This window comes from Pecten maximus, chromosome 19 (assembly GCF_902652985.1).
Source record: "Pecten maximus chromosome 19, xPecMax1.1, whole genome shotgun sequence".
NCBI lineage: Eukaryota > Metazoa > Mollusca > Bivalvia > Pectinida > Pectinidae > Pecten > Pecten maximus.
The window spans coordinates 14,169,303-14,192,175 of NC_047033.1; the positions used below are offsets into that span (position 1 = coordinate 14,169,303).

The 22,873-nt window shown below is 36.1% G+C and overlaps 2 protein-coding genes and 1 long non-coding RNA gene across 5 annotated transcripts in view; 1 reads left to right on the forward strand and 2 right to left on the reverse strand.

Annotated features, from left to right (window-relative positions):
- LOC117317729 (catenin beta-like) overlaps positions 1–2,932 on the forward strand; it is a 30,146-nt gene extending 27,214 nt beyond the window's left edge. For 2 of the 3 annotated variants that reach the window (XM_033872635.1, XM_033872636.1), the window contains exon 15: positions 996–1,263. In XM_033872635.1, the coding sequence (XP_033728526.1) occupies positions 996–1,210 (215 nt within the window). In that variant the 3' untranslated portion in view covers positions 1,211–1,263. Of the gene's footprint in view, positions 1–995 lie in introns of all 3 variants that reach the window. The other variant, XM_033872637.1, reaches the window with a different exon arrangement.
- A 1,349-nt stretch (positions 2,933–4,281) lies between these two features.
- On the reverse strand, positions 4,282–12,448 carry LOC117317732. The gene is made up of 2 exons (XR_004530236.1): positions 11,628–12,448; positions 4,282–11,577 (listed from the first exon to the last, which is right to left on the reverse strand). It is a non-coding gene; the product is annotated as an uncharacterized LOC117317732 (long non-coding RNA).
- Positions 12,449–12,498: 50 nt separating this feature from the next.
- LOC117317731 (WD repeat-containing protein 86-like) overlaps positions 12,499–22,873 on the reverse strand; it is a 62,299-nt gene continuing 51,924 nt past the window's right edge. Inside the window, exons 3-4 of the mRNA XM_033872638.1 lie at positions 19,528–19,631; positions 12,499–14,796 (exon numbers count right to left, since the gene is read on the reverse strand). Coding sequence (XP_033728529.1) covers positions 14,593–14,796; positions 19,528–19,631 — 308 coding nt within the window. The 3' untranslated portion in view covers positions 12,499–14,592. The remainder of the gene's footprint in view (positions 14,797–19,527; positions 19,632–22,873) is intronic.

Genomic DNA, 22,873 nt, shown 5'->3' on the forward strand with positions numbered 1-22,873 from the left:
ACACACTTCTAAACTCCATAAAGCCTTGGGTTCATAATAGGGCTATTACAGTAAAATCTCTTTCGGGGGCCGCGGTGGCCGAGTAGTTAAGGTGTCTCGATACTTTATCACTAGCCCTCCACCTCTGGGTTGCGAGTTCAAAACCTACGTGGGGTAGTTGCCAGGTACTGACAGTAGGCCGGTGGTTTTTCTCTGGGTACTCCGGCTTTCCTTCACCTCAAAACCTGGCACGTCCTTAAATGACCTTGGCTGTTAATTATACTTTAATAGCCCTTTGGTCTGTTCGAGATAGGATTTTACAGGATTTTCTGAACCCTAGGCTGAGTTTGGGTATAAGCAATTATCTTGACAGGAATCTGTTGGAAATATTTACCTGGACAGTTCTAATATTTCTGCTTAAAATGTGTTGATTATGGCAATGATGAAATCCATTTCCCATCATTCGCGGTTTCCACAGATGGGCAGCACCGCTCTATGATGTTCAAACTACCTTCCTTGGATGTCTGAGCCATAGCAACACTTATTAGGCCAAGGATTATGAAATTTAAAATAAAATTGTCAACATCAGTTTACTTGGAATGTTATGTTTGTCATCAATAGTTCCACCTCTAGGTGTTAAAAACATTTAGCTCTGTTCAATTACTTGTTATTCCCTGCCATGAATTTCTCTATTTTAACATGTCGTTAAATTACATTCACACTTTCTTCTGACTTTACAGAAAGAAAAGATTTTCAGCCAGTCATATTTTCATTTTCTGTCTAAAATTTTGACATTATGATTGGAGATAAAATTTGAGAAGTTTCAATATGTGTCCATCAATCACACTTTCTGTACTCTTTTTGGCAAGATTAGTTTTTCAGCAAGTCTTATTTTCATAATGTAATGTTGATTGTAAGGATGTTTGCCTCTGGTTTGAATTGATGTCATGGAGATAAGACATGAAATGGGGGGGGGAAAGTTTTCATGTGTTTAATTTCATTCTTTGTTTTGGTAGGTTACGAGCCCCAAGTGCCCATAGACTCCATGCAGGGACTTGAGATCGGCAGTCACCATGGCAGCCAGTACGGGGGTCCCATGGACAACATCCCCGATCTTGGAGCTCCACCACAATCTGGAGAATTGAATTTCGAAACACTTGAGCCGTCTCTGCCTCCTCAGCAAGGTGGCAGTCAAGGAAACATGGACAACTGGTATGACACAGATCTGTGAGGCATGTCATGCCCAACAAACCAGGAAGGACATTTTTCTCAAGGTCATCTGGGTCAAAGTTCATATAAACACTTGTGTGATGCCAAATACTTGGACTAAAAAACTTGAACCCAGAGTCCGGGAATGATATTGGAACAATCCCATTTCTCAAATCAGTCTACTGTTTCATGAAGCATTGTGTCTGTTTGTTACGAAAAAAACTGCTGCATGGTAGAATTTTGGAATTGGTTGAATTCAAACACTGCTCATGGAGCTACAAAATTTGTTGGATTCAAACACTGCCCAAGGAGTTACAAAATTTGTTGGATTCAAACAGTGCCCATGGAGTTTTAGCAAAAATGCAAAGTTTTCAGACTAATTCCTTAAACATATCCTTCATGGAGCTTTTTGTTTTTTGGTGGGAAACATGTATAATGTCAAGATTTTAATTCATATAGACAGTTTTTTTATGAGTGGTTGATAGGTTGATACTTCAAAGAAGACTGGTACTTGTAACAAAGCCAACCGGACCTATGGAGAATTAATATTCAGAGTTTACAAACTAAGGTTGTCGTTTACACCATAGCCAAGACTATTAATAATCTTCAGTGTCAGAGTCTTTAATTCATGATTCATGCAGTTGTATTTATACATTTAGCATATTTACTACTTGGATATTGTTTACATTAATCATTAATATTTCATCTTTGGTGATAACCAAATAAAAAAAACACCACATATTTTTTACACATCACTTTTCATAAATGTCTCTGTACATTTCATCAGGTCTCTCGGAAACTTGTCTCCATTTGTCTTGATGAAAATTGTTAAAATTCAAAAAAGCTATTTTCAAAAATTTCTTAGCAACAACAAAAATGAATTAATTTAGAGCAAGTCTGAAAAATGATTGAGTCTTGGAGCTTTGGATTTGAACATAAATGATAAGATGTTTGGCAAAAGTTAAGTGAGTATGAATAACTGAGAGACCTGTTGATTGGACAACCACTGGACCAGAGGTTAATGAATGTAAATATTCAGTCATTCCAAAATCACGTCCATCCATTCGAGGAGAAAAAGAACACATCACAATATTTCACAAGTTTCATTCCTGTCAAATTTGCTATTTGAAACATTTGGATTACATTTTGAATTGTTCATTGAAGTTTGTTGAATATTTAATAAATTTACAGTATATTGTATTGATACAAGCAGAGGTCCAGGAATGATTAGACTTTATTAAGCTTTGTTGTTGCCAGTCAAATTTTATCTCAAAATATTTTAACTTTAATGTTGTGATGTGATTTTAAAAATTTCATTTTAATCGCATGTGCCTATTGAACAAAATCATACGAGCCCTACATATCAGATTATCGTAAATCTATTTAGGCGAATATTGTATCCATCCAGCTATTGCATCTATTTGGTATCAAATCATGTTCATCTGTCATATTGTATATATATTTCTGTAATTATTTTCGAAATGTTTTTTTTCTGTCTTTACATTTTAGTTAGAATATATTAGAAATAGACTTTTATTATGTTGTTTTTACAATTTCTTTCTTTCTCAAACTCTTTATTCTGATTCGTAGACAACGTTTAGGCAGATGAAATGAAGGTTGTTACCGCAATATATAAATGCCGTCGGTCAGTGATGAAATGGATAACTTGTAGATCAAGTCACATTTAGAAATAGTGTATATGCATGCTCTATTTAATGAAATAAAGATGGCATTTTTGTAATAATCAAATGTTAAGTTTTTCTTAAAGCTATTTCAGTAAAGTATATACCATACGGGGAGGACTTCAGATATGAAGGAATGCTATGCTATGGGTGCCAGAGAAAGGGCAACTTATCATATGGAACTGTTTTAAGTAAATGCGAGTCTCCCAATGGTTAGATATTTAACTGGAAAAGTCCTTATTGCCATTGCGGTCCTTTTAGTCTTGTGATTAGTCATAGCATCTGATATTCCTTTGTGATGCCAACTTTCCATAAGTAATTTTATAACGATATTGAACAACTTGAGTTTTCCTGAAACTTAAGTCAGGAATGTTTCGCGCATCATTGGACTAAAGGAAAAGTTTTATGTGGCATAATACATTTCGCATGTTTCACACGACATCATACGCCAGAGGTTCCTCTCGGGTGTTTCTAATAACATAAATGTCGGGGTATGCTTCACATGATACAAGACACCAGGAGGTCTTTCACATGTCACCACACCCCAGGGATTTGGTTTATTTTAAGGACGTGCCAGGTTTTGGCGGTAAAGGAAAGTTGGAGTACCCCGAGAAAAACTACTTGCCTACGGTCAGTACCAGGCAACTGCCCCATGTTGGATTCGAACTTGCGATCTAGAGGTGGAGGGCTAGTGATTAAGTGTCAGGACACCTTAACCACTCTGGCCACGCGGCCCCACCCCAGGGAATATAGTTTTAAAGTCTAAAATGAGCATGCAACATTTTTAGCCCACCAGCAGATGATGGGATGTGTGAGCCGCCCTTTCTTTTGGTCCATATTCCGTCAATAAACCATCCTTTTTATCTCTTTAGGCCATCTTTTTGGAAGGGTCAGGATGACCTTTAGCCATATGTGCTTCATCTGTCGTCCGTAAACATTATCTCAATTCAAACTTCAAGTTTCACCAGTGGGATTCACCTCAAACTTACCTGAAATGATCCCCAGATGGTCCTGTCCAAGTTTTTATTTTTCGTGTTGGTCAGAAATCCAAACTGGCCACTATGCCTGCTATTTGGTATGTATACAATAGAACAAGAGTTAGATGGCCATAAAGGCCCATGGGCCTCGTTGTTTAGAAGAACTGTACCAGAATGATCTCAAATCTCTTAGATAGGGGTGTTGGTGTTACCAATTCGATTAAAATTATATCTTGGTTTCCTCTTGTTCTGTAGACCTTAATTTGAAAATCATATCAACTACACTCAGCTACAGTGTAGTTTTCATTACTGGAGAACAGTGGAAGATGTACAAAGGTGTGCGTCAAAATCTCAGGGATTTCTTGTTGTATGTATATGGATTATTTATAAAAGACACGGAATTGGGTAGATAAAACAAGACAATAAAAACAACATTATTAACAACCAAGTAACGTTTATTATAACAAAATAGATTTATACATTCGTCAAATTACTACTACGCCAAGCTTAGGCAGTTTTCAGCCATACACATTGGTAAATTTACGATAGAAATGTAAAGAACATTTTGAATTTCAAAAGCAATGAAATCTGGTGTTCTATGAACTCCAGGATGTTTTTTACATCATTAATTAAAAAGAGCATGTAGCAATATTTCCATTCTTACCAATATGGGCCAAAATTCAATAATCACTATTCAAAAACATACGCACAGTTTTGAAGAAAAAGAAGAGAATCCAGAAATTGAAGGGGTGCAAAACAAGTCGAATGTGAAAATACAATAACAAGCACAACTTCTCGGCTAATTCCGTCAAGGCAAGGTTGGCGGAACTGACCCGAGAATAATCTGATAGGACCTGTCACCTAAGAGCTCTCCGCATCCAGAACTCCTCAGGATTTTTTTTGTAGGTAGTCAACCCGAGGAGGATCTGAATGAACTCTCCGATGAAGTAACACAAGCAGAGACGTGAAAAATTGGTAATGTCTTTGAAACACAGAATACAAGGGATCCTTACGGTAGTCAGAACAACTTGAAACAATGTGACAAATGGCCGTTATAATTAAAAATGATTATTTCTTAGTGTATTTAGATATTTTAAAGCTTCTGAAGCATCGTTCTACTTTAATAGATCAGCTACAAACTTTAAGTTGTATTTGATGGCTTACTTATAAAAGAATTATCAGTGCTAGCTGTCAAAAGCAATTTAAACATTTACTTATCACAAACAAAAACAACACACAGGAAAATCAATACCTCAACTCTTCAAAAATGTACAAATGTGAATTTCATTTGAAAAAAACCCCACCGAAAATAAAATATTCTTAGCGATAAACGTTTTGCATGTTATTGAAGTTAGTAAATACATCAACCCAACATACTCCATCAAGTTAATACACCCGAGTCAAGTTAACACACCCCGAGTCCAGTTAACACACCCGAGTCAAGTTAACACACCCAAGTCAAGTTAACACACCCGAGTCAAGTTAATACACCAGAGTCGAGTTAACACACCCGAGTCAAATTAATACACCAGTCAAGTTAACACACCCGAGTCAAGTTAACACACCCGAGTCAAGTTAATACACCGAGTCGAGTTAATACACCCGAGTCGAGTTAACACACCCGAGTCAAGTTAACACACCCGAGTCAAGTTAACACACCCGAGTCAAGTTATCACACCCGAGTCAAGTTAACACACCCGAGTCAAATTAATACACCAGTCAAGTTAACACACCCGAGTCAAGTTAACACACCCGAGTCAAGTTAATACACCGAGTCAAGTTAATACACCCGAGTCGAGTTAATACATCCGAGTCGAGTTAATACACCGAGTCAAGTTAATACACCCGAGTCGAGTTAATACACCCGAGTCGAGTTAATACACCCGAGTCGAGTTAATACACCAGAGTCAAGTTAACACACCAGAGTCGGGTTAATACACCCGAGTCAAGTTAACACACCCGAGTCAAGTTAACATACCCGAGTCAAATTAGAAAAGTATTGTCAAGTTAATACACCCGAGTCAAGTTAACACACCCGAGTCAAATTAGAAAAGTATTGTCAAGTTAATACATCTGAGTCAAGTTAGAACACCGAGTTGAGTTAATACACCAGAGTCAAGTCAGTACAGAGTTGAGTTAATACGCCCGAGTCAAGTTAACACACCCGAGTCAAGTTAACACACCCGAGTCATGTTAACAAATCCGAGTCAAGTTAGAAAAGTATTGTCAAGTTAATACATCTGAGTCAAGTCAGAACACCGAGTTGAGTAAATACACCAGAGTCAAGTCAGTACAGAGTTGAGTTAATGCACCCGAGTCGAGTTAGAACTGTCTTGTCAAGTTAACATATCCAAGTCAATTTAGAACAGTCAAGTTAATAAATCTGAGTCAAGTCTGTATACCGTGTCGAGTCAATACACCATTCAAGTGAGAACAGCTGTGTAAAGTTAATACACCAGAGTTAAGTTAGTACACCTAGTCAAGTTAACACACCCGAGTCAAGTGAGAACATTCACTCGTTATACAGCAGTCAAGTTAACACATTCGAGTCGAGTTAGAAGTCTTGTCAAGTTTATACATCTGAGTCCAATCAATACACCGAGTCGAGTTAATGCACCAGAGTCAAGTTAGTACACTAGAGTCAAGTCAGTATACCGAGTCGAGTTAATGCACTCGAGTCGAGTTAGAACTGTCTTGTCAAGTTAATACATCTGAGTCAAGTAAACACACCCGAGTCGAGTCAATACATTTGAGTCAAGTCAATATACCGAGTCGAGTTGGAATAAGCTTGTCAAGTTAATGCATCTAAGCTAAGTCAGTACACCGAGTCGAGTTAGAACAGTAACTCGTTATACAGCAGTCAAGTTAACACATTCGAGTCAAGTTCATAAGCCTGAGTCAAGTCAGTACACCGAGTCGAGTTAATACACCAGCGTTAAGTTAGAACCGTCTTGTCAAGTTAATACATCTGAGTCAAGTGAACACTACCGAATCGAGTTAGAGCAGGCACATCAACACATCAGAGTCAAGTTAATACACCCGAGATAAGTTTGTGCACTCGAGTCAAGTTGGAACAGTAGTACATAGCCCGAGTTTCCTCTGCACCAGACACGATGTCAGGGTCAGAGGAACCTCGGCTAGTTAGTACAGTCCTATGAAGCTAACTGACCACCAATTTAATATACCAGTGTCAACTAGGAGTGAAGTAAAAGCTGTCCTGTCAAGTTTGTACGCTCGAAACAAGTTATAGTATATTTTGTAGGTAAACTTGGCAATTAAAAATGGCAAATGCTCAACACCTCTAGAATATTTCAAATACATTTAATCAAATATTTGATATGATATGCCAATTTAATTCAAGCCAAAATATAATCGGATAGCCAACGCACGCACTCTTTATAGATAGTATAAACGACTTATTGTATCGGATTGGAGGTTATTTTTCTCAAATATTATACGAACTGCCACGAATTTGAGATTTGTGTCTGATTCAGACTAAATGTATCGGAGTTCAGTCTAATTTGCTCTGATTTCAGTTTGATTGTCGCAGATTTCAGCCAAAATTTGTAAGAATATAGACTAATTTTCTCAAATTTCAGTCCAATTATACCATATTTGTGGCTTATAGCCTCGGATTTCAGATTAATTTTGCAAGACATCAGATTTATTATCTCTGATTTCAGACAGATTATGTCCGATTTCAGACGAATTTGCTCGGATTTGAGACTAACAATCTTCGATTTGAGACTAATTGTCTCGGAGTTTAGACTAACAGTCTTCGATTCAAGACTAATTGTCTCGGAGTTTAGACTGACAGTCTTCGATTTCAGACTAATTGTCTCGGAGTTTAGACTAACAGTCTTCGATTTCAGACTAATTGTCTCGGAGTTTAGACTAACAGTCTTCGATTCAAGACTAATTGTCTCGGAGTTTAGACTGACAGTCTTCGATTCAAGACTAATTGTCTCGGAGTTTAGACTAACAGTCTTCGATTCCGGACTAATTGTCAGGAATAGAAATTCGGTTGGTTTTGATAACACAGACTTGAATACCATTACAACCGTTTTTTTATCAAATTTATCATAAAACAAGAGATCCCAGATCTTCGCGTCCACCATAGAATGATATTCATTGGTTCCATGTCTGACTGGTCTTTTCTCTTCTCTCCGCTTCTTTATTCTTTTACTCATAATAATTTGATAACAAGGACAAGTGAAATATACAAGCGAAGTGTGAAACACAACTTCAATTCTCAAAAACCAAGTTCGCTGACTGTCGGATATTTTGTTTTCTTATCAACAACCTAAATTAAATTGGCACAAATAGGGACAAATGTGAACCTACTTAACGTTTGAGAAATATCCTTCCGTTTTTGTTTTTGTTTTTAAGAAAGAGCAATAACAAACCTCAATTATCAAAATCCAAGATGGCCGACTGTCAGCCATTTCTTTTCCGGATGAAACATCTAACTTCAATTGGCGAAACTAGGTACCAAGGGGAACATCTGATGATGGTGGGTTAAAATTTGAATTTATATCGACTCAGTCGTTAATTTTTTTTATTAATATCTGATTGAGTTCGACGTTTCTCCATGGTATAACCACAGGGGCATGTCTAGACTTATATAAAAAAAAATACCAGAAATACCTATATATTAAGTAGGTATTTCTGGATTTTTTTTTATATAAGACTAGACATGCCCCTAACGGGCAGCTTACTCTCCACCCCCGTTAAGATACGCCTGTTACAGTAGAGACCTTTGTATGAGATGATTGAAAATCCCCCCCAGCTAATCATAAATTGAAGTAAACCTTTGGTGACTGCTGAAGATTTCACTCAAATTAGTGATTTCAGGAGGGAGAAAGACTTCACTGGTCTGCCATTACCGGTCTGCCACTTTACAGGCATAGCAAACATATTCCATTTCTTTAACCGTCACAGACGGTCGCCATTTTATAATTCTATAAACAAATTAATTAAGTTTAACTAGGTACATTAAAGTTAATATTTTTTTATTAATTAATTTTTGATATAAAATCATGCATATCTGCAAAGTACAACAAAGATTAGTATCATTAATGATCTTAGCGTCCGCTATCACGATCGTAAGCCTTGCAGTGGAAACTGAAACGATGATTTTAAAAAGCCTCTCGGGCTCAAGTGTTGTGTCCTCGTTTTGGAAGGATTACCATCTGTTGCCGAAACACTGTATGCATTTTTTTTAATTTAGAGGGTTTAATGTATAATTTATCACGCTAGCTGGTTTTAACATTTTTATATAGACAGTATCTTGCATATCTTCCGTTCTAGCCGATTTTCACCAGGTGGGAGACATATTATCATCACAATGTATGCATGGCGGATATAGAAAATCATACACAGGATGTAGATATTTTTTCTTATTTCTCCAAAGGATAAATAATATGGAAATATCTTATCAACAATATGCCCCGTGTCCTACAGCACCGGCGCAAAAGGGAGTCTACTTGTGTAATTTTACTGTTTTTCATGCATTACTCCTTTTTTCTTATTTAATTTTCGTGAAGTCACCTGAGATATTGAAACGAAATTGTACAATACAAACGAGAATTTTAGATAATTCACGATTATTCCATAAAAAATTGGTAAACATTCATAAATTATATTGTAAATGTTGCATTTATAGACTCACTTTTGGCGAGGTTCTGCACTGTCGAAATTTTATTGAAATGAAAAAAATCGCAGATGACATCGTATACCATGCATTTATGACGTCACTATGTTTAACAAAGGAAAACTGGCGGTGTCAACCTAATGCTTTCCTTTGTGTCCACCAGACAAAATAATCACATACTTCTTGTGCATACTTTAACAGGGTACCTCGTAAACAAACTGTAACACTCGCTCCATTTATCTTCACTTCTACAAAAGTATTTTTTAATGGGACATAAAAAAAAATACAAACACCTCCATATATGGGTATGCACGTGTGTTTATCTACACTGGAGGTAATTTAAATGTTTTGCCTGTTATAGGATGGCATTTTCAACAGCGCAATAATATATAATAGTAGAAAATGAACAGGAGATCTAAAGCTACACTGTGAAGTATCTGCATGCAAAAATAAAGCATGAAAATACAATGACGGACTTTTACACCCTTAAAACCAAAACCCACTCGGGCTTTTCCGTGAGAAAGACGGAAAGTCTCGAGTGGTTTTCTAACATTGTTACTCTTATATTTCTCTTTCCATGAAACTTGTGGCGTGTTATCTCCCTTGTAAATTATGCCATACATCTGTATAATTTCCTATTACTTAAATTGTATATATTTACGTTAAGCAATTTTTTTTTATATAAATATGTGTTCAATGCTATCATTAACGAATGAAATGTTATTTAAAACTGAAAATAAAAAAATCATTCACTCATTCAAAAAATGTGATGTTTGATAAAACATTATAAATATAGTCAATCACCCATACAACACAATCAGTTAAGTATTGTTATGTTATGGAGATATGACACAAAACCGGAGTGTACTCCAAATAAACTACAAAGTAGTTTATGTTTGAGTGTTACATCCATAAAATATTATATATTTCAGCTAATCCCTATATTTTAATTTACTATACACAATCCCTTTTGAAATCAACCTTTATGTATAGTTCTTTTCTCATAGAAATCATTACTCCGCCATATCAGCCAATCAAAAGCGACGTTACAAACAGCGACGTCATTTTTACGTGGTGGGCTGATACCATAATATTAAGCCAATGGAAATGCTTCTTACAAGCAAGATACATTTCATATTGGTTAAATCTACGGTAATACAAGGTTATGAGCAGACTTATTTAGATGTTATTGTAAAATAAATCTTTTTTAACCTGTTAAAGAAAAACCCTGAAATATTAACATATTTACCATAGAATTATCTCAGTGATATGGTAGTCATTTGTGTATCTACAACTAAATTGAGAATTTCTGTTGAAATATGACAAACGCTAAGTTTTATAGTGTTCTCTTAAATCGTGACATACAGTAGTCTAACATTAGCAAGACTGCTGCTTAATATGACTACCTCTGAAATATGATACCACTTACATCATGATTACCGGTAAATATGATTACCCTTAAAATATACCCCCAAAATTACCATGATTACTGCTAAATATGATTACCCTTGAATATACCCCTATAATTACCATGATTACCACTAAATATGATTACCCTTGAAATACACCCCTTAAATTACCAAGATTACCTCTAAACATGATTACCCCAAACATATACATATACCCCTAAAATTACTATGATTACCGGTAAATATGATAACTCTTGAAATATACCCCTATAATTACCATGATTACCGGTAAAAATGATTAACCTTGAAATATACCCCTAAAATTACCATGATTACCGGTAAATATGATTTCCCTTGAAATATACCCCTAAAAATTACCATGATTACCGGTAAATATGATAACCATTGAAATATACCCCTATAATTACCATGATTACTGCTAAATATGATAACCCTTGAAATATACCCCTAAAATTACCATGATTACCACTAAATATGATAACCCTTGAAATATACCCCTAAAATTACCATGATTACTGCTAAATATGATTACCCTTGAAATATACCCCTAAAATTACCATGATTACTGCTAAATATGATTACCCTTGAAATATACCCCTATAATTACCATGATTACCACTAAATATGATTACCCTTGAAATATACCCCTAAAATTACCATGATTACCACTAAATATGATAACCCTTGAAATATACACCTATAATTACCATGATTACTGCTAAATATGATTACCCTTGAAATATACCCCTAAAATTACCATGATTACTGCTAAATATGATTACCCTTGAAATATACCCCTAAAATTACCATGATTACCGGTAAATATGATTACCCTTGAAATATACCCCTAAAATTACCATGATTACTGCTAAATACGATTACCCTTGAAATATACCCCTAAAATTACCATGATTACTGCTAAATATGATTACCCTTGAAATATACCCCTAAAATTACCATGATTACTGCTAAATATGATTACCCTTGAAATATACCCCTAAAATTACCATGATTACTGCTAAATACGATTACCCTTGAAATATACCCCTAAAATTACCATGATTACTGCTAAATATGATTACCCTTGAAATATACCCCTAAAATTAACATGATTACTGCTAAATATGATTACCCTTGAAATATACCCCTAAAATTACCATGATTACTGCTAAATATGATTACCCTTGAAATATACCCCTAAAATTAACATGATTACCGGTAAATATGATTACCCTTGAAATATACCCCTAAAATTACCATGATTACTGCTAAATATGATTACCCTTGAAATATACCCCTAAAATTACCATGATTACTGCTAAATATGATTACCATTGAAATATACCCCTAAAATTAACATGATTACCGGTAAATATGATTACCCTTGAAATATACCCCTAAAATTACCATGATTACCAATACATATGATGATGTTAAACTATACTATGCACTAACAGGATGCAAATAACAACTGTGATGACGAAACATATTTTTCAATAACTTGTACATATCTAATTAATTAATAATTAACTCTACAGACATATCAATAAAACAAATGTACTTGAATATTTGTAATGAACATAATTTTTACCTTAAAATGTACATGTAGATGTTAATTAAAATGAACTGTACAAATAAGTCACCAAATTAATTTCAGAATATTTGACACAAAACAATTCCAATTAAAACAAAAGTATGAGAAAAACGAGATAAAAATGGAGAAATGTATCTTACAGAAAAAAATCAGCAAAAATGGACGGGGGTAAAGACAATGCAATACCGTGACATTTAATTAGTAGCCATTCATCATTCTATAAAAGTTCTATATAAATACATATGTACATCTAACTACACACCACACCGAACATAATACACAGTTACACTAAATGTTTTATCAAAATTCGTTAATATATAAAAGCAGTATTATGACGGACTATGTGTTTTCACACATTAATAGAGATCAGTGGGTTGTCTCCCTTATATATTGAATGAGTTATCTCCCCTGCTGGTACTTGGTAAAATTATACGATATTCCCTTTTGAATAGCGATAAAAAAGAGTTATTGCCCTTCATTTTCAATTTTTTACTTTTAGAATTATGGGTTATCTCCCTTAATTTGTGACGTAATTTGTTTCGTCTATTAATTCCTGACTTTCTCTATAAAGTCGAGGAACTCTCCTATCCTGGTTAAATTTAAACATATATGGAGACATATATTATCGGTTATCCCCCCTGTAAACTGAGACATATCTCATTAAGAGATGGCTCTAGTAGGTATGTCTCTCAAGTTCTATCCGATGTCTTATGGCACCTTCATGACATCATCACAATTACAACATATCGGTTAATTCCGTGTTGGCTCGGAATCAAATCTGAGTCTCGACGGAAATGACCGAGACGTTGTAATAAAATTCTCGAGTTTTGTTGATGGTGATATCGCCCCCCCATACCCAGATCCAATAATTAGATATGTAGCCCCTAATATCAAACCAAAAATAAAGGGCAGTCCGGATTGCACATGAACTACTTGTATGAACAATGGTCACGTTATCTCGCATTAGATTTTATCATCAACTTCTAAATAACTTTCACTAATTTGATAAACTATTTTCCCAAATAGATAAGGCTTCAATGTCAAAACGTTATTTTCTTATTTACCTATAAACTTGAGTATAAAATCACCTGTTTATATACATCCGGCCATTTTGAGTCTGACCGGAAGTGACGTTTATTAACCATCCAGAAACGACCGTATAATAAAAGGCCGAGGAAAGTTAAATGCATTTCTATTTTAGAAAGCAGGGTCAGATCGAGATACAAACCAAGACCCCCGATCTCAACCAGGTGAGGAGGCTCAACCACACAACGAAATGACTTCAATCTTGATGACGTCACACAATAACTTAACAATTCATTTATGTAGGCTTCGAAATACTATTCACAGCAACGCAATCTTGAAACCGAAACCATTGCATAGAATTGGACGGAATAGTTAACAAAACGGATGCTCAAAATGCAACACGAGCTTAACACATTACACAAGGACCTCTGGGCCTCCTGCTTTGTGGCCAAATCGTTAATAATTTCACTGTCGATATTTAATTGCTTTTCTACAACACGTTTTCTCATTTTGAAGTTTAGCCCCTTACTTTTTATAAATCTATTCAATTGGTTTGTTAACCTCTGACGGGTCCGTAGGTTTATCATCGGGATGTAAAATTAATACCAAGAAATCATTTCTTTGAAAAATACATAAAATGAAAAGATGTGCAAGATCTGAAGATGCAAATGGATGAAGTTGACATACAATAATCTAGTCTGTCGAAGACAGACGGTCATACATAAACAGTGGACACTATTACATTACTACCAAGCTCAATCACGGCTATAGATTCAACGTACGTAGTCACCAATCCGCGGTTACATCGCGTGTAGACTTATCACTCTCCGAAAAGGAATCAAATGTCAAGTTCTCCCACAATAGGCGAATCAAAGTCATATGGTCGCAGTGAATTTGAATATTTTATATTCTTCGCTGATTGGTTAAATGGTTAATAGCGAGATTTTAACATTTTCAAAAACTCGGGACTATGGGACCAATATTCACAGCACACAGCCAAAGGGCATCATACTGTATGTTTTGTATTGAGAGGGCTTTCTCCTTACTCTATCATAATCTTGTTGTTGTTTTGGTTACTGTCGACCTGATTATCTTGAATTCCTCCTCCTTTAGTCTGGCCGTTTTCCTTCATCTCTTTATCTTTACTTTCCTCCTTGCCAAAGAGTGTCTCCTCCTTAATTCCTGTGGCGTCCCAGACCCGTAGACAACCATCAAATGATCCGGTAAAAAGTCGCCCGTCCACAACCTACAACACAACAATATGATTTTAGATCATTTCCCTGGAAATTCAATCGGATTTAATCCGAACGAAACTGCAAGACGTCCGGCAACAATAATATAATTAATGGAAGTGATACTGATTGTAACGTTTTACAAAATATTAGTTAAACCTAGAACTGCATTCGAACCCAGGCGTCCGGAATGTAGAACAACCATTTATGACCGGAAGATAGATGTAATGCTGACCGGAAGTAGCATCGGAGGTAAAACGAGAATATTCATCAAACAATAATGATCATAATTTATACCGGAAGTAAGACAAGAATATTCATAAAACAACTATGACAGGAAGTAATACCGGAAGTAAGACAGGAATAGTCATAAAACAACAATGACAGGAAGTAATACCGGAAGAAAGAGAGGAATATTCATAAAGCAATAATCACCGGAAGTATGGGAGTAGAAGTTTATGTTAGGAAGACGGAATCATGCGAAACGTTACGACACAATATTCAAAGACACGCAGCCTCACTACATTACAAAAGCAGCGACAAAGACAGGTGTTACAATAGGATAGAACATCACTTATCCATGTTAAACATGTAATATACAAACCTGATCAATTTATAAAATAACAATATATTTGGTCAAGTGAATTATGCACTTTTTATTTGTTACAATACTACTCAAGTCTGATCAGAGTTAACCGCCCATTCGAAGGTTTATAGCTATATTCTTGAGTAAATACATATGAAATGGGTACTTTACTTTCTTTTTACAAGTGTAACAGAGCGCATGATAAATTAAATTTAAATCACTGCCTCCGCTAGGGATCGAACCCGGGACCTCTGGCTTACTAGTCTTACGCTCAACCGATCGAGCTAAAGAGAAGATCTCTCTAGCCGAGTGGTATATTGCGGCTAGTATTTACCAGGGTTACATACTCCCCCTCCAGGAAAGAACTCGTCCACGAGTTTCCAGGGGTAACAGCGATGCTTTCGCAAGCAGCGATGAGTATCATTCCCGAGTCCCTACATGGGCGCCATTGTAACAGAGCGCATGATAAATTAAATTTAAATCACTGCCTCCGCTAGGGATCGAACCCGGGACCTCTGGCTTACTAGTCTTACGCTCAACCGATCGAGCTAAAGAGAAGATCTCTCTAGCCGAGTGGTATATTGAGGCTAGTATTTACCAGGGTTACACAAGAATAATCAGTAGGGCCTTGAGATTTGCTAATAAAAAATATACTCCTGCTAAAATAAAATAACATAGTATTACAGGTGTAACAAGGTGGCCATTCCCGAGTGTAGTTTCCCAGGTAGGGGTTCACCAGTCCACTGTATCAGTGTTACTGTATTTCAAGTACTGGTATGCTCTTATATGCCTCCAAACCTATCCAATAACATCATTTTCAGGTAGCGAAGACATTATACGCTAATTTGATATAAATCACAACATTTGAATTTCAAATGAGCGATCGAGGGGAGTGAGTCACTGATAACAACAGTAAAACAAGTAGTCGTGCGAGACTAATCAAAATCAGATTTTCCTCACAATAGTATTTCAATAGGACCTCTTCCAGTATCATTCGATGAGTTCCGATTATTACTATGATCTGAATATTGCAACACGTGCGTCATGTGAGTACACAATAGAATATTTATAGGGATTTCGGAATAAATCAACAGGGAAAACGACATGGAAACTGATATATATTATAAGTAAAATATAGATATGCCTTCACGGGTAACTGAAAATCAATAAAAGTCTATTTGGATTTGAACAGGTGATATCAAAAAAATCGTAATCAATAAAGGCAGACCACGATGTGGTGACGAGGGAAATTAATATTTTATATCAGTTCGTATAATCAATACAGGTGTGGTGTTATACATTTAGCAACATGTTTACGACATGTGTTTTATATGTGTAGTGAGCTTGTGACACGTGTTTATACCTGTAGTGAGCTTGTGACACGCGTTTATACCTGTAGTGAGCTTGTTATACGTGTTTATACCTGTAGTGAGCTTGTTATACGTGTTTATACCTGTAGTGAGCTTGCTATACGTGTTTATACCTGTAGTGAGCTTGTTATACGTGTTTATACCTGTAGTGAGCTTGAAATACGTGTTTATACCTGTAGTGAGCTTGTTATACGTGTTTATACCTGTAGTGAGCTTGTAGCAGGTGTTTATACATAACGTGAGCTTGTAACAGGTGTTTATGATATAGCGAGCTTGTAACATATGTTTATACATATAGTGAGCTTGTAACACGTGTTTATACATAAAGTGAGCTTGTAACAGGTGTTTATACATAAAGTGAGGTTGTAACAGGTGGTTATGATATAGTGAGCTTGTAACACATGTTTATACATATAGTGAGCTTGTAACACGTGTTTATACATAAAGTGAGCTTGTAACAGGGGCTTATACATAAAGTGAGCTTGTAACAGGTGGTTATGATATAGTGAGCTTGTAACAGGTGATTATACATATGGTGAGCTTGTAACACGTGTTTATACATATAGTGAGCTTGAAACACGTGTTTATACATATAGTGAGCTTGAAACACGTGTTTATACATATAGTGAGCTTGTAACACGTGTGTGTACATGTAGTGAGTTTGTAACATGTGTTTATACATATAGTGGGCTCGTGGCCGCCCTTTTACAGTTTTCAAACGTTGTAACAGGTATATTCGGACATATACGTGCAATATCTCTAGCTACTTCGTGACACATGTGTGTTTTATCCATTCGTTTACACATGTGCCATACCTCCAGACTGCTTACGGATGTCTCTGTGTCCTGGAAGACATGCGTTAAACAAGCTGTTTTTGTGTCGTACTGTCTAACAGTTGAGTCCCCCGAACCTGTGTAGACTATAGAACATACAAGATAGAATGTAAGAGAAACACCGGTACATCCGGGCAATGAGATAGAGAAAGAAGACATACTCATTTGTTCAAAGCGACATACTGGGTAGTATTTATAATGTACTAAGTAGTCGTTGCTTCCCACATGTCTGGAATAATTTTACGTACTTTTACAGTGATTTGCATTGTCGAGTTTCTGGAAGTGAAAGTCACAGGGGCTTTTGAACAGGAAGAATCCCAGGGGTTCCCTGAGAAGTGCCACCTGGTCGGAAAGTGACGCGTTACCTTTCCAAGGCCGATAGGGGAGTCGAAACCTACCCGGCTTAGCGAAGGACAAAACAACCCACCTATACAATGCACCACCCTACAACCTGCTATTTCACACTTGCATGTTTAATTCAATTACATTTACAGACTAATAAACAAAGAATATTTTCAGCTTTGAACAAGTGAGTAAGCCTTTCAAAACTCCTCTAAGGTTTGTCTTCGAGCTGGAGCGGAGTCATGCAAAAAGGAAATTCTGAAAGTCAAGAACTAACATGCAGGTATTTTTAGATTTAAAGAAAGAAACTCTAAACAGCAAGGAGCCGCGGTAGCGCAGTCGGCAAACTCTAGTCAAGAAAAAACAGAGATATGTAGTTCGAGCCCTATATGTATGTATGCCGATATCAAAGACGGTTATGCGCTGCCGTGGTAATGTCCTTTGGTAGGGTAGTTACCAGCTACTACAAGAGTAAATAAGATGTTAAAAACTAAGCATGCATGTTATAAAGAGTACACAAAGTTAAAGCCGCATTACTAAGATGACTATAAAGCTTTATAGGAACACGTTAGCAACCAGTTAGAGAGAATTGTTAGCAGTTGTATGCTAAAACTCCTATCGCCGGATACCTTAACTAACAATCCATTGTTTGAGATATTTTGCAATTTAAAAAAAAAATCTTATTCTGGATGTAAAGTGTACATTGGGTTCTTGCGTTGTGATATTGGTGGCAGCGGTGGGATATCGATTTTTTCTTTCTCGTTCTTAAATAAGGAACCGTACAGAAATCAGTCTGTCACCCCTTTAACCCCGTTGAGATACCGAGGTTATCTATTCTCAAATTCGTTATTTTAGTTTTCCATTGAATTAAGCCTCACTTGTTGCTCTGTCGTCACGTGACACCAATGTTTTGATGCCGTCAGACAGAAAGCAAATCACAACGCCAATTGATACATAGTATAAAACAGTCGACTAATACTATCTATTTAGTTATTTCCCTCTGTGGGAATACTTTACTGACAAGCTGGTCATTCACATACCGATCTGACTGTGTCCGCGAGGTCACCATACTGACCGGATAAGAGGGTCATTCACACCCCGGTCTGACTGTATCTACGAGGTCACCATATTGACCGGATATGAGTCATTAACATTACCTTTCTGACTGTGTCTAAGATGTCACCATACTAACCGGATACAAGTAATTAACATCCCGGTCTGACTGTATCTACGAGGTCACCATATTGACTGGATACGAGATTCATTCACAACCCGGTCTGACTGTATCTAAGAGGTCACCATACTAACCGGATACGAGTCATTCACAACCCGGTCTGACTATGTCCGCGAGGTCACCAAAACGACCGGATACGAGATATTCATCTACATGACCTGATATTGATCCCCACAAATTTATTTGACTTAATCAAAAATTTCAATTGAAACGGCACAACAATAACACATATGACCAATACGAGAAATGTCTTGCTTAGAAATAGAAAAAAAAAGTCATGCATTGCATTATAAGAAACAACCAGACACAGGAAAAGGTTTAAAACATCAAGAGGTCACGCTGAAAGAAGGAAAGGGGATGCAGCTTGACATTCTGATCACCTGTAAAGCGCTGACTGAGGACGTACTGCCATTGAATTCCCGTTTCTGCGATCCTGATTTGGCGTCATAGCAACGGGCAACGCCGTCGCCACAGGCAGTGTACACTGGAAATTCGGATGTGTTAATGAGTGAATAGATATCTTCAAACATGATTTATCACATAATTTTTATTCTGGCATGGTCATGTCACGAGTATTGTAAGACACATGTGTTATAATACTAGTGTGACGTCATACATAAATGACATCATGATGACGTCATATGATTTGATTGTTGAGAACTTACCGTTTCAGCCGAAATTACCAGTTAACCTGTCTGATTGGAAAATCAATTAGAGAGTTTTGCGATAAATAGAATCTCACACTCGTGTCAATACAATATGGAATATGAAGGTATATCATAGTACTGAAAGATTTAAATATATACCATATAATTGACATTCATTTAAGATCCCAATTTACATAATGAATTAATTTCATCTTCATACACGAATATTTACTTTGGCTCCGCATTTTCCCATTGACACAATGCTAATTGGCAGTTGTTACCATACGCCTGTAACAACCAGTACCTCAGGCTAACACCCAGTGGGTCATGTGACATCAAAACGGCAGTTATTCTGTTGATGGTCCAGTTTTAAAGATTGGCGTAATATATAAGACTATTTTAATATAAGTAATAAAAAGTGTTTTATTTTTTATGTTTATTATAGTGGATATGACAGCAAGGTGTAGAGTGAGCAAATGACATGGGAACCCGTGAATTTCGTCTTCATACACGAATATTCCAGGCTCATACCCTGTCACACAATGTAATCGTATTCAGAATAAACAAAAACATTATCATATAAACATGTCTTAGAATATAAAACCTAAACTACCTAAATATATCATTAGCTGAGTTTCACCTGTATCTTTAACGAAGAGAAGCAGATTAATACTGTCTGATTTACATAACGAATCTGCCGGTTTTTTCTATTATTTGAAGCCAGTAATATACAATACAATTGCTACATACAATGAAAACATTTTACAAAACCTTTCACAACATGACTATACTTAGTCATATTGAGTACTAGTAACATAATGAAATGACGTCAAAGGCGTCAATGTTTTGAAGACGCTTGATTTTCCAGATCGCCCGGTATGTTATACAAACAGGCCTATGGCGGATCTAGACTGGATTACCTGCCTTAGTACCATTTCTCTCCGCTAGGCTGCGCTCATGAATATTGTATTTTCGAAGCGAAGCCTAGCGGAGAGTAGAAAAACTACGGCAGGTAATCCAGTCTAATGGCGGACCAGGTGTCTTGTGGTGTTACTATTGTAGGACTTCCGCACAGGAATGTAAATGTGAATATTGACAAACTAAAGTCGATATTGTCACAAAGAACGCGACTAACCCATAATATCTCTGCCAATGACGCACATTTATGTAAATATAAATCAATATATTCAAATGACATTGCGACCTTTTCATTAATGAGTGTCTATGTTTTTCCTCTCTATAGTGACGTTCATAGCACAAATAACGACATTCCAAACAGGTCAACGATGTTTTTATCTATGACCGTTTTTTTTCTCACTTTGTCTATTTCAAAAGTTCATTCAAGGAATCGTGCGGACAAAGTGAAACATGGTTCTATAGATGATTTTGGCGGACAAAAAGTCTGAAGATAGTTTAAGATAAAAAAACAAATCTTATTTTGATTATACATATTACGTTTCCGATGTTGCAACTTCAATAACAAGCCAGTTACTAGTAATGGAGTGATCATGTTAAAACCTTCCATTCCTGGTGGTGTGTCCTTTTTGTTTCGGATTCTAATTCGGAAACACAAAGCAGAGTCCTCGGAAGCCATATCTTGTTTGAAAATATCTAATACCCCTTAATATCAGATATATATAAGTCCATTAGCGAACTTGTATTTTACCTACTGGCAATGGAATCGATAGTCAACTCTGATTAAACCAAAATCAACTCACGGGGAGTAACCGAGTACACAAAATACAAATACGATATTGACTGACAATCCTTATAGTGGCTTTACATGATGTAGGGAATATAAACAAATATTATCAACCTTTAATTTAATTAGTTCTTTTATTTATTTTGTTTGCTTTCTGGGGTCATTTTTAGGGCAAAATCTTAGGGAACGCCTGATAACTTTGTAAATATTACCAGTTGAATACCATCCGGACCATAACGTAAATAAATATGTTCTGTGCTTAAAGCGACTAGAGCCACAAAAGTGTAATAGTAATAGTTTTTGTTGACATTATTTCCGAGACTTATTCCGTACACAATTTGCTTCATAACGTTTTGGCTTGTGCTTATCGAAAAGTTGAGAAAAGCACCGGTCTGTACAGTCGTGGTTTAGTCAAAGGACACTTTGCCTTAATTGCCTTGGATGGCATGCAGCGGCCTTCCCGTATGTTGTTCAGTGAGGTAGTCACCAACTACTACAAGATACCCCACCTCAAAATGACCCTGGCTGTTCGCTGGGCGATGAACACAACAAACAAATAAACACCACAGCGAGACAAATGTTTTTTTTTGTTGTTCTTTTTTTATCCCCCGAAATGCAACGTATGCTGAAGCACATGTACATTACGCTTATAACAGATAATGACACGATAACTTGTGTCCGAACCTTTTGTGTAATATTAATGCATTAGAATATATCTGAATTCAAAAGATTCAAATTAAAGTTACACTTTGGCGAAACCCTTCGTTTTTTGACAATGGTCACAATACATTTTTAATCTCTCAATTTCATATTCGTAAAGTTGCTTTACTTTTCCTTGATGTCCTTTATAAATAAAGTTTAAAAGCTAAAAACAATAATGCTGAAATTTATCTGCAGCCATGTTTGCTTACTCAAGACACCTTTAGTTGTATTCCTACTCTGACCGAATCACTACAAACTGTAGTACACTGTCTCATGTAGGCAAATACCACATATAATGAACTTACTGTAAATTAACTTATTTTGGTGTACTCAAATTTTAGTGCATTTTCAAATTTTAACAAAGTAGCGCAATGATGAATTGGCACACCAAAATAATTTTCCATAAAAACAGTAAAGAAAGTGCAATAAGCATTATGATTTAGCTCAATTCATTCCACGCGCAAAGGGCTAAAATAAGGTTACCGCTAAAATACAATGCATGTACGTTTATAAAATTTGAGTATTTATGCTTCAAACCGTTTACTACAGATCTCATCACATTGTTAAATTAATGTTAACAGTTAACTTTTTGTGGTATAATTTCAATTCATTTAAACTTGAACACTTCAGTATCCTCTCTACCCGTTATTCTACCAATCTTCCTGTTTTGGAGAA